A 13450-nucleotide genomic window follows, 5' to 3' on the forward strand; every position below is an offset into this window, starting at 1 on the left:
AATGTGAACAAAAAACTAGATTGGACTGGTTTTAAAATAATTTCCATCACTTTTTAATGTTAATAATTTAGTTTGATTTAATGTCAAATCTAAAAACTAAAATTTGTTGGTCCACCCATTGAATAACTTCATGTTTGTAATCTAGTGGGAACACTACCTCATCTACCATCTAGTGGAAATTTTTCAAAAATAATGTTTCTTAAAAAGAATGCTTCGTACGACCAAATTGAAAACTAACTCGAAACTTTGGTCCTATTCAATTGAAAATTTCCACATTTTTTGCCAATATCTCAAAGATTTTTGCAATTAGCGGCTTTTTTGTTGAATAACAGCAGATTTATAATATTATTTCATTCATCATTAGTTCATTTCATTATGTTCCGAAAATAATATAAAAACGGGCATATCATCACAGGGACCAGGGTGGTTTTAAAATACTGGCAAACTATCTGACCCGTGATGTCAAATAAACTTTTATATTACCTACAACAAATGTTCATTAACCTGACTTTGACTACAATATCTATAATATTTATTTAATAGGTATTATTAATATAAAATATTTTGACCAAATATACGCGTTGTAAATTGGCATTCTAAAGTTACGCGTATAATTTATTACAAAATAATATTTTGCTCATTAGAGCAAAATATTAATTCAAAACAAAAAGTGTATAAATGACCGCAGGGCAAATATTAACGTTAAACAGAACAGTTAACTTAAACAGAAACTCCTGTTGCCATATAAAAAAATCTTAAAATAGTCTTAGGTATATTAAAAATCTCTATACCTAAATATTTCTTTTTATGCAAAGGTGAACACAGAATATAATAAAAATAAATATACCTATTTTTATAAACTTAATGCAAAAATTATTTTCTATTGTATTAAATAAAATAACCGTTAACTTAAAAGTTTAATATTCAAATAAATAAAATATTGTAAGTACTGATTTTTTTATTCTATTAAAATATTAAATAAAAAATAGTTAATTATAACGGTAATGGTGTACGATAACAGGCTTAGAATGTAAACAAATAAAATACCTATATATTTATTGCTTAAAAAATGTTCTCGACTAAATCGAGAGAAAATAGTGAGATTTTTTAATAATAATAAAAATATATAGTAATTAAATATACTTAGTATTATTTATAGATTTAGAGTTATAGGCGTAATGTATTAGTGTTTTAAACTTATATATCAACGTAGGCTTAATATGACTTTTACTAACTTTTACTTACTATTAATGAAATATAGACAATCAAAATAAGATGCTTATTATAAAACTTCCAAAATAAAAAAGTTTTACTTACTTATTTCATTTAATTAGAAAGGACGATGCTGTCGTAAAGGTATATAATAAAAATCAGAAGTTACATTAAATATAACAAATTAATTAATTTTAAAACATATAATATTTAATATCAAGTGGCTAAAATAAAATGTTTTGTTGTTATAATCAAAATTATTTGTAACATATTTTGACAGTATTTTAATAATGTAAAAGTTTGTAAAAGTCATAGTAACTTTACTGAACATATTTATCGCAAGTTGAATTTATATTTAGTAAAATTAAATAATAAGTTTATTATCTACACAAACATTTTATACTATCCTTTTAAAAATGTAGTCGATAAGTAAATAATATTTATAATTATATAATCTCGAATATGGCAACCTCTTTCTATGTCAAATAAATTAAAATAATATATACTTAAATTAAATAACTATATTGTGTAATGTATGTATCCTTCGTTCTTGTATTTACTATTTTAAATTTATAATTTATTTACTACGAAATAAATAGAAATAGTTATATTATTTATGTATATAAGATTAAAAATGTACAATTTACTTGTTCAATATATAAATGACAATAGAAGTGATTATATTTTAAAGTCATATCTTATCATAATGTGTTTAATATCTTGAAAAGCTTTTAAAGATTTTGGTTCTCTTATTTACCTGCCCAAATATTTTTTTGTAATTTAACATTAATTGTAATGTTTTAACTTATTTTCCATTAATATAACTTATATTCCATTTAAATTATTTTAGTTTTAATTTAATGTTGTTTTACTTTTAATTTAGATTTAAGTTTATTTAATCGAATTGTCTGTTATTATTATACCTTCCAAACTTGATAAAAAAAATTGTAATTGGTTATACCTAATACTTTTTATTTTTATTACACGAGTAACCTTTGTCAAGTGTAATTAATATTAAAATATTTATATCTACTTAAATAATTAAAATATATAAATAAGTACTTCATTTTACCTTATTTTTTTTAATATAAAATCTGTGTTATAATTATTATATGGTTTAACGTTCCATACTGCCCCAATAGTAGAAAATATTCAATAGGGTCTTGGACACAGTAATAAAATATGATGTTTTGTTAATAGCGGTAGTTTATGGGGCTAGAATTCATTACTAAAGAGATTAATTAAAAAAAAATAAGGTGATTAATGATGTCACAATCCATAAACGACAAATATTTTTCAATTTTTAACACAAAAATAGAGTAAATTCTGCGGGAAACTATTTTTTATGTTAAAAAATTTAAAAATATTTGTCATTTACGCCTTGTGACGTCATTAATCGCCTTTCGTACAGCGTGACGTTAATAATTATTATGTTAAAAATAACGAAAAATCTAAATTATTTTAAAATACTATCTTTAATAATGAATTCTAGCCCCATAAACTACCGTTATACAAAACATCACATCATTTCATTACTACAGTCCAAGTACCTATTTTTATATTATGTTGACGTATCTGTAATATTACATTTTATTAAACTATGTAATGTTTGAACAGTGGAATTATATTTTATGAAAATGAAATATATTAATTTATTTTACTGTGTCCTGTTGTTTATTTAATATTTTACTAATTTCGTTATAACGGAAATCAGCATGTCTGAGAATTCTCAAAGGTGTGTGACGTTTGCCGCACTTGGTCAGCGTAGTGGACTATGGCTTAAGCCCTTCTCATTCTGAGATGATACCTGTACTCTGTAGTGGGCCGGCGATGAGTTGAGATAATAATGATGGTGAAAACGCTATCTATTCTTCTCTATAATATAAAAATGAATCACTAAATGTGTTGCTCATCGCAAATTCCTTGAAGTACGAGGATGGTTCTTACGGAGAGAAAAATTTAATTCAACCTCCCCCTCAATTTTCTAAACTCCACCAGAGCAAAGCCGGGGCAGGTCAGTTAGTTTTAAATAAATACGATCATTTTGCTCGTAGAGGTACAAGACGATCTAAGTAGGTACAGAACGCGGCCGAAAGTAATGTACATCGGCCTCGTACTGTAGAGGTACTAGATATACTTACAAACGGAGCCTACTAGTCAATCTCAGCTCTGACTAGTTTATGCACTTTAGCAGTAACATAAAGACGGAACATGTGACGGAACCCGCATCTATAATAGACAAAATTGCATGAGATCGTTACACAATCACCGACAGCAACGTCAAGTAATATTTCCTAATAAATAGACGATTTGTAACAGTTAAACCAGTATTTATTTAGTTACAACGACCTCTAGTACACACCTACGTACTGTTATTATTTAGATTATTATTGGGTAGGTCTACATTTTAGTTAGTTAGCGTAGTTTTTTTTAAATAGATAGCGAGCGAACAGCGGGCGGGTAATCTGATGACCGCCGCCCATGAACATTTGCAGCACCAGAGGAACCGCCGATGCGTTGCCGGCCTTTTAGGAACTTGTTGGTCCGCCCCTTGGTTATCCATGTTGTAATCTAATGGGAACAACGCCGAAGGGAGTTGGTTCCACAGTTTGCACGTGCGTGGAAAGAAGGATCTGGTGCAGCGGACGGTCGAAGTGCACCAGACACCAGGTGAAAGTGCTTACGGTGGCGCGCGGTGCGGTTGTAGAAAAAGAGTTAAATAACAACCCGCAGCACTGTGCGACCTAAATGGGACTGTAGCAATAAAATAAAGTGATTTTTTGATCCTATTGCACGAATCGATATTTATTTAAACCTCGATATTTATTTATTTAAGCGTCTTCTAGGCACACAAGGGTCACAGCTCACAGTATCCAAGCTGAGATTTATAGAACACTCTTTGAATTTGCTCAGACTTAAGACACTGTTAAAACGAGACAGCGTTAGATCGCTGGCATAAATCTGTCTCGTTTTAACTGAAACTTAAGTCTGAGCAAAATCAAAGTACACTCTATAAATCTCAGCCACAGTACCTACCGGCAAAGCCATGCCGCCAAGCGATTAAGCGTTCCGGTACGATGCCGTGTAGAAAACAAAAGGGGCATGGGTTTAGTAAAAACTGCCATTCCCCTTCCTGGTTAGCCCGCTACAATCTTCTATTAGGACTACAATCATGTGAGATTGTAGTCTTAACTTGTATCTGAATACAAAAATCTAAATGTTCTCTACTTAAACTTACTGGAATGAAAAAAAACAAAGTACTATTAAGAAATAATATATTTTTAATTAATAGATACCACAAAACTAGACAGGAACGTCGTCGTTACTTAGTACACAATAATTAATAAAAATAGTTCATATTATAATTAATAATTAACATTACAAAAATATAAACTTCATGTAATAATCAACATTTAATTAAAATAATCAGTTCTTTTTCTTATTTAAAAAAAACAGTTCACTTCAATACAACCCCGTTTTGATAAAAAAGAATTACATACTTTCTTATGATTAAATTGAATTAAATATATTTTAAATTAATTAAAATACAATTCTCGATTTATTTTTAATTATAAATTATCTGTAACTAATTTATTTACAATGAATTTACAATTTTATCATTATTCATTCAAATTATTTGTACGAATTTTAATCGATTTTTAATTAATATCTATACATATTTACATTTATTAATCTATGCGGTTTTATCCGTATCTTTTTACATAAAAAAATCGATAAAATTCGTAAAAAATTCGTAATTAATCACAATAATTCATAAAAATCATAAAAAAATATTTAAAAATCAATAACTAAACAATTTCAATACACGAAATCGCAGTATGATTTTTACATTCATTCATAGAAAGTCCATTTTTTGTATTTCATAATTTAAAAAATTAACAAAAAATCAGTGCTCACTTATTTAGGAACATGGCGATTATAATATTATGTGTGCATAAATAAAGGAACTATATTTTCGATTATAATATAGGTATGCTTACATAAATAATAATAATAAATAAATCAACTTTCAACTGAATTAAAAATAAGTAAATTCTGAAAATTTTGTATCTACGTACCTACATTAAATTTGTTTGATAGCACTTGATAGTAAAAAAATAATATGTAAATATTTATTTATATCGATATTAGGGATGTATTGTACAGTCAAAGACCAAAACTCGTTTGGCAGCTTAGTGATCAAATTCGCTTGCACTGCACGGCACGGTTGTGCGACTTGTTTATAGAAAAAGGTCATAAGTGCGACTGGTTTTTGATGCAATAGTTTTGCGGAATTGCTACTCGAATTCTGAGGCCGATCGTTCAGTGGGTCCGTAAAAAAATATACTAAATCGCAAGGTAGGTGTAATTTACAAAAAAAAAAATATTTTACGATAACTATTATTTAACAAAAATAGTAGAACCGTAAACAATAAAATCAAATTAGGTAGGTAGGTATTTTCTTCTAAATTATAGGGATTTAACCAATTTTCATACATAATATTATGGCAATAATAATGACCTAAAAGTACCTACCTACTTGTAGTATAGGTAAAGGAAAATGATAAAGCAAATTTTAGGCACCATACATGACTAATATTCCCCTTTTCCTTCCAACTAACCTAACTAAAATATTATATGTCAGCAGCAAGAAACGTTCGCATCGGCTGCATCTAAGAAATGCTAAATCATTTGAAACATCTGATAATAACAGCTGTAAAACCTAAGTGTCGAAATATGCGGATTGCGGAAGGTTATTATCCCAAGAGAAATCCAACCATTATGTGATATGTGGAAGGGGCCACGACCCTCAGAATTGAGAAATGCGTCTATAAAGTAAGAAGACGATTTAATCAAATGCAGTAAATACCTACTCCTTTTTACTAAGGCTGACAGCTCTAGAGCGTACATTGACTTTGCTCAGATTTAAGTTTCAGTTAAAACGAGACAGATTTATGCAAGCATGGCACAGATTCTGTTGTTTTTCGCTAAACTAAATTTAGAGTATCTGCATCCTTTTCTTTTTAATGTTGCTAAAAAAGGACGGAACATGAATTTTACATTTAAAGACTCTAAATTTTAGTGCACGCTTCAAATTAAAACAATAGGCTCGCGACTGGCAGCTAAAGTCACAAGGTTTGACAGCTTTAAATTAAATTTTAAAATGTCAAACTGTAATCTGTCTTTTTCAGATTACATTAGTAAGAAGAGGATGCGAATACTCTTAAATTTAGTTGTATTCAGAATCAGTACCAATATAGCACAATGTTTTAGGTGTCTTAAATCTGAGCAAAGTTAAAGTATAATGTATAAATTTTGAGAACACACTCGCCATATTTGTTCTGTGTGACATGTCAAAAATACAGTTTACCGTTAGAATAAAGACTAAAATCATACTTTTTTCATGACAGTTGACGAATAGAGCAAACTAGCTTATTCCAGCAACTTCATTCACGTGGACTACACAAACAAACCCCCATTTTACCCCCTTAGGAGTTGAATTTTCAATAATCCTTTCTTAGCGGATGTCCTTTCATTGATTTTGGTTGGTTAGTTTTCAAATGAGAGCCGCTGGATTCAGGCGGCGCAAGATAGTGCCGTCATAATAGCTATCTGCATGCTAAATTTCAGCCCGATCCGTCCAGTAGTTTGACCGGTGCGTTGCTAGATCAGTCAGTCAGTCATCTTTCATTTTATACTAGCTTGTCCCCGTGACTTCGTCCGTGTGGACTACACAAATTTCAAACCCCTATTTTACCCCTTTAGGGGTTGAATTCCCAAAAATCCTCTCTTCGCGGATGTCTACGTCATAATAGCTATCTGTATGCCAAGTTTCAGCCCGATCCGTCCAGCAGTTTGAGCTGTGCGATCATAGATCAGTCAGTCAGCTTTTCATCTTATATACTTAGACTAGCTTATGCTTGCGACTTCGTCCGCGTGGACTGTATAAATTTCAAACCCCCATTTAACCCACTTAGGGGTGGAATTTCGAATAATCCTTTCCTAGTGGATACCTACTGTTTACAAAGAACACACCCTCCAAATTTCATGTCTCTAAGGCCAGCGGTTTAGGCTGTGCGTTGATATATCAGTCAGTCAGTCAGTCAGTGAGCTTTTCCTTTTATATATTTAGATATGGCGAGTACGTTTTCAAAATGTTTCCTCTATACGCTATTAGCTATATATAGAGATCTAAGACGTTCTCGTTCAATGACTGGCCTACCATAGGAATGACAATCGGTCATAAGATAGCCTTAAAATAAAATTCCGCCGTAATGACCATGAGATCGCGAATATAAAAGGACGTGTGATGCGAATCAAGGTCTACAGTATCTCGTTACTTCCTATTTGTCACGTCTTATGTTCGCACGATTTATTTTTATCGTGTTCTTATGAGCTTATCACTACTGATACATGATACTATAACGCATATACTTTCGCATTTATCACTACATGATAAATGCGAAAGTTTGTTGGTTTGTCCTTCAATAACGCACGAACAGAGCAACGGATTGACGTGATTTTATGCATGAATATAGTTCAAAGACCACCCCATACAATCCTTTCATTGATTTTGGTTGGTTAGTTTTCAAATGAGAGCCGCTGGATTCAGGCGGCGCAAGATAGTGCCGTGTGGAAGTCCCTACAAGAGACCTATGTCCAGCTATAGACGTCTATCGGTTGATGATGATGATGATCATGAAGTAAAGGTTACGATCCTTAGGCTGTAATCTATAGAGTGTGCTTTGGCTCTGCTTAGACTTAAGTTACTGTTAAAACGAGACAGATATGCCAGCTATATAACGCTGTCTCGTTTAAACAGTGTCTTAAGTCTGAGCAAAGTCAGAGTGTGCTCTATAGATCTCACCTTTTTTTTATATAGAAATAGCGAGCAAACGAGCAGGCGGGTCACCTGATGTTAAGTGATTACCGCCGCCCATGAACATTTCAGAGGAACCGCCGATGCGTTGCCGGCCTTTTAGGAATCTGTTGGTCCGCCCCTTGAATAACCCCATGTTGTAATCTAGTGGGAACACCGCCGATGGGAGTTGGTTCCACAATTTGCATGTGCGTGGAAAAAAGGATCTGGCACAACCGACGGTCGAAGTGCTCCAGACACCCAGGTGGTGAGGGTGGAATTGATTGCGGTGGCGTGCGGTGCGGTTGTAGGAATGCGATGCAGGAAAGAGTTTTATTTTGACTCGATATGAACTGAATCGTACGAGATGACCTCTCCTTGACCTGAGATAGCACTGTAGGTACTAATTATAACACAAGCAGGAACTGACTGTGTTTCTGTATGTATGTATATTTGTACAATGATAAGATAATTTTATCTTATAAGTATACATTAATACTTAATTATAATGACATGATTGTAGTGCATGTTAGTACTTAATGCAATAGCATACCTACATATGCAATCATACCTAAATACCTATATACCCGCGACTTCGTCCGCGTGGAATTAGATTTTTAAAAATCCCGCGAGAACTCTTTGATTTTCCGGGATAAAAAGTAGCATATGTCACTCCCCAGGTCTTTATCTATCCCCTTGCAAAAAATCACGTCAATCCGTTGCACCGTTGCGACGTGATTGAAGGACAAACCAACACACCAACAAACCAAAAAACAAACACACTTTCGCATTTATAATAAGGGTACCGATAGTGGATACATTTTGAAAACGCACTCGCCACATCTAAATATATAAAACAAAAAGGTGACTGACTGACTGACGGACTGATCTATCAACGCACAGCTCAAACTACTGGACGGATCGGGCTGAAATTTGGCATGCAGATAGCTATCATGACGTAGGCATCCGCTAAGAAAGGATTTTTGAAAATTCAATCCTTAAGGGGGTGAAATAGGGGTTTGAAATTTGTAGTCCACGAGGACGAAGTCGCGAGCATAAGCTAGTCTAAATATATAAAAGGAAAAGCTGACTGACTGACTGATCTATAAACGCACAGCTCAAACTACTGGACGTATCGGGCTGAAATTCGGCATGCAGATAGCTATTACAAAACATTTAACTAACGCGTACGAAGTCGCGGGTATAATCTAGTGATAAAATAAGGTGATTCTACACGTGTCAACGATCGATTAAGATATTTAAGTACCTACCTTCCTACTTACCTAGTTCATTAATAACTAAAATAGATTAATTGACTGATTAAATAATTGCCTATAGTATAGTATCTACTATAACTAATTTGTAAACGATAAATAGGTACTTGTAGTTATGTAAGATCCGCTTAGATTATTCCATATATACATAACACGATTTTAGTTATTGTAGGTTGCATATCAATAAGGGGAAAGTTGGGACATATCCTAGTTCTGTACAAACTGTCCAAAAAAGGAGTGCAATGATTTCCAGTTTATGTGTATGAGAGTATATTTCGCTCCTCCATAATCCGTTCTAAATAAATACCTACTTACCTGAACAAATCTGGTAGTATGGGGTATCGTTAGACTCCTTAGATCATCACGAGTGATATTAGGCATAATTTTTTTTGAAAAAATTTAATGAGTACCTACCTAGGTAAACTGTAAGTAGTTTAATAATTGAATATACCTAATAGTTGATAATTCAAATGTGAAATTTTTTACTTTTTAATTCGATTTTTTGGCAAGGCAATCATGTTTTTCAAACTTAATTGGGTATTTGACTATATGAAAAATAAATTATTTCTCAGTGATTTCATGTACAAATGGGATTCTAATTTTTACTAAATTATTCCATGTTATGTTTGACAAATTATTGAAACCTAGTAATAATATGTTTAGTCAATATAGTTTAGTGATAGAAACAATAAGAACTACCCAAATATACTGGTTAAATCCTTATAAAATGGGTGATATGTATTGGTTTCTTTAATATGTCAATTTAGAAAAAATAAAAATAAATTAAATATAGTACCTACTATGATACTTGTAGTTATGTAAATTTGGCTATGGAGTCTTAGTGCTAAAAATTTTTTACGAGACATTTCACCGCGATTAATAGCCTTATCTGGTGACAGAAGGGCTGGCTCATTTTTTGCGCAACGGATCAGCCTGGCTGTCCAGCGCGGAAATGCAGCCAGTATTCTTGGCACCATTCCACGCGGTCATGATTTATATAGTAATTAGATAAGACTAGCTTTAAGTTTTATTGTAATATTTAAAAAAAAAGTAAAAAAAAAAATTAGAAAAGAAATTCTTAAAATGTCCATTACAGTATAAATCGTACCTAACCTTAACTGCCCTTGAATTCGATAACAAATACAATACATACCTAATACATCATTGATTATTTCATTTCCATAAAATTTATGCTGTAGGTAGGTACAAAATTAATCAGTACTTAACACTTTTTTCTGATAAAGAAATCTATTTGCCCTTTTTATAATAATTATTATTCAATTTATTGAAAGAGAAGTCCACTAACTCTTGATTCAACATAAAAATAAATGAATCATTTAAATTAAACAGTAGGTTAACCATAAATTGAAAAATATTACACTGGAATTATATTAAAATACAATTATAAAAATAATGAGTAATGGAATTATTGTAAAAAAATACATTACTTAAATCATAATAGAAATGAAATATTAAAATAGAAAATAATATTTAGTAATTGTATTGACTATATATTTGACTTATTTATTTACACTCTTGCACCTACAATAATATGCTGAGCACACTTTCAATTGAGCATTCAAACCATAAACATCTTAGTATTATTAACATACCCTACTAACTATAGTTTCCATATCCATTCACTGATAACAGCTAGAAATCAGTCTATCCATAAATCTTAAAAACTAAGACTAACTTAGGTACAAAATTAAATATAATTTACCAAAAGCAGTCTATTTTCGAGGTTTAAAGTGAATTTTCACAGAAGCTATCTAGATTATTAAAAAAACACCTAAACCTTTATCTTCTAGCTTCTTCCAACATATTATTCTAGTTCCAGAGGCTCTGTTAATAATAATTCTAAACCTATATTTGACTACAAGTTTTGACACCTTATTATTTTAATGACTGAATTCAATAAAAAGCTAACATTTTAATTAAATGACTGTAATGTAATAGATTAGCTGATAAGATAAAGGTGTTAGGATTAAGTAATTACATTAAGTAGATAATGGGGCCGATTCTCTTGTACACAATCTCTAAACTAAACTAAATTAACAGGTCTAAATCTAGTGCCATTCTTTTCCGCAAGCAACATTATGAAAGGGATAGCAATAGATTTAGACGTGTAATTTTAGTTTAGTTTAGAGATTGTGTACAAGAGAATTAGCCACAATATCGTTATTATAAACTGGCATTTCGGTTTAAAATATAACGACTTATTGCTTTGAAAAATTGATGGGAATTGGTTGACTAGCGCCATCCTTGTTACAAAGCTACCTGTTAGAAAAGGACAGCTTCTGCTGGTCTCAATTTAGTTTATTTACAGTTGGTATCATGACGCCCATTCCCTTGTTTACCAAGGCAGCCAATATTCTGGCATCAATCCAATTATTTGTGACTTATTTGTCAAATTCAATGGCTATTTTTATCTTGTATTACAAAATATCTAGTTTTACGGCGTCTGTCTTGTCAATCCAAGGTCACGGATTGAATTGATGTTAGAATTGAATGTCTTATGACCATCTAAGTGAATTTTAGTTCGGCTACTTGTCAAAAGATGGCACTAAACGTTTGAAACTTTAATTTGCTTTTCTTTCTATCTTATCGTATACTTATGATGAAAACGTAGGTATTACCATAATATAATACTACTCTATGGGTATTACGTTACGTTCTTTAATATTCGAGTAAAATGGCAATTACATTCTATTGCGAGTGTTGATTTAGCTGTTATCGAATAGCTATTAAATTCGTTTCACTTTTGAACCTACAGATAAGCTTCTGCTACGATCCACTTTAAATGATAAAAATAAAGATTCTTACAAACCTCATGACTTCCCGAATTAATCCATCAGGCACACTATGGCACAAGATCACAAACTGGCATATGCCAACTGAAAAGAGACACAAATCAACATATTTTTCACACCTTTCACCAGTACGGAGTGTTCCCATCGTTGCTAGATTTGTTCGTCCAAGAATTTCCATAATTGATTCTGGCACACGCGATCGCCGGTGATTTTCTAACCGACGACTTTTCTATCGTGTAGTTTTCACCGTTTCTATTGTCCCAATACTCGACGCCTTTGCAACGGAAGCACACACAGAAATCCAATCTCCGAGAATGGATAGGTAACTGCAGACGAAATCCAAAAGTGTCATAGGATGAAACTCCTGCTTGATTCAAAGGTCCTGGCTCCACAAACGCACAATACGTGTCTTCTTGCGTCCTCCATCCGTCAGATGTTGTTCTGATAAAGACTTCCTTATTGAAATCCAAGTTTTTTACTTTTACCGTCCCGTCAACAGCACACTCATCCTGTTTGACTATTACGTTTTCTAAGGACACAAATTCTTCATTAATTCTTTGACGGAATGCTACATAATCTGATGCTGGTTGGGGAAATCTCGGCTCCCAAACGTCTGTCATGCGAACGGGGGGTTTTCGCTCTGGAGGAGGGCTCGCTATGATTTTCAACGCCCAAAATGGAGGGACATGTGACGGTTCTGTCATGAACTTCACTTGTTCTAATGCATATCCTCTGTCATCGGCAAAAACTACCCGTTTCTTCGTCTTATCTGTTGAAATCTTGATGCAAGATCTTGGAGCCGCTTTCAGTGTGAGTTGTATCGGTTTTAGAAGTGAGAGGCATGGCGCTGAGTACCCTCTGGACGTCAGTTTGATCGGCCTCTTCACTTGCGGCGTGTAGTCTGACAAGAACCCGGCCGGAGGGCTTCGGCCGTAGAACATTTGCTCGGAGCCGAGCATGTCTATTGCGGCACACATCGCGATTCTGTAACAAAAACACGTGTGTATACAACCGCGGCCTGCGTTGAACTAAACGGAATTTATCGCGTCGTGCGCTTTTATAGATGCGTAGGCGCCGGCCACGCGTTGATGTAAGAATGTAGTGTGGCAATGAGTTACAGAAAGATTTCCGGATAAAAGTTTATTGACATTGTATTTGTGCGAAACCGGTCAAGGTGAGGACGGTTTCCTGAGTGCACATATAAATTTAGTTTAATGGACATTTAATTTTAATATACTGACAACAATTTACGCTTTTGTTTGTTACGCATTTCTCAGTAATATTACGATACA

General features: G+C 32.7%; 1 protein-coding gene across 1 annotated transcript; it reads right to left on the reverse strand.

The window, feature by feature from the left end:
• Positions 1-4470: 4470 nt before the first annotated feature.
• Gbs-70E (Glycogen binding subunit 70E) lies at positions 4471-13185 on the reverse strand. Its single transcript, XM_069507793.1, has one exon. It carries the CDS (start codon positions 13133-13135, stop codon positions 12281-12283), a length of 855 nt encoding a protein of 284 aa, XP_069363894.1. The 5' UTR covers positions 13136-13185; the 3' UTR covers positions 4471-12280.
• Between the last annotated feature and the right edge of the window lie 265 nt (positions 13186-13450).

The sequence above is a fragment of the Maniola hyperantus genome, chromosome 26, assembly GCF_902806685.2.
Source record: "Maniola hyperantus chromosome 26, iAphHyp1.2, whole genome shotgun sequence".
Lineage (NCBI taxonomy): Eukaryota > Metazoa > Arthropoda > Insecta > Lepidoptera > Nymphalidae > Maniola > Maniola hyperantus.

Excerpts from the sequence above, each read along its gene's own strand:
- Gbs-70E (XM_069507793.1), bottom strand. The coding sequence starts at position 13,135 with ATGTGTGCCGCAATAGACATGCTCGGCTCCGAGCAAATGTTCTACGGC.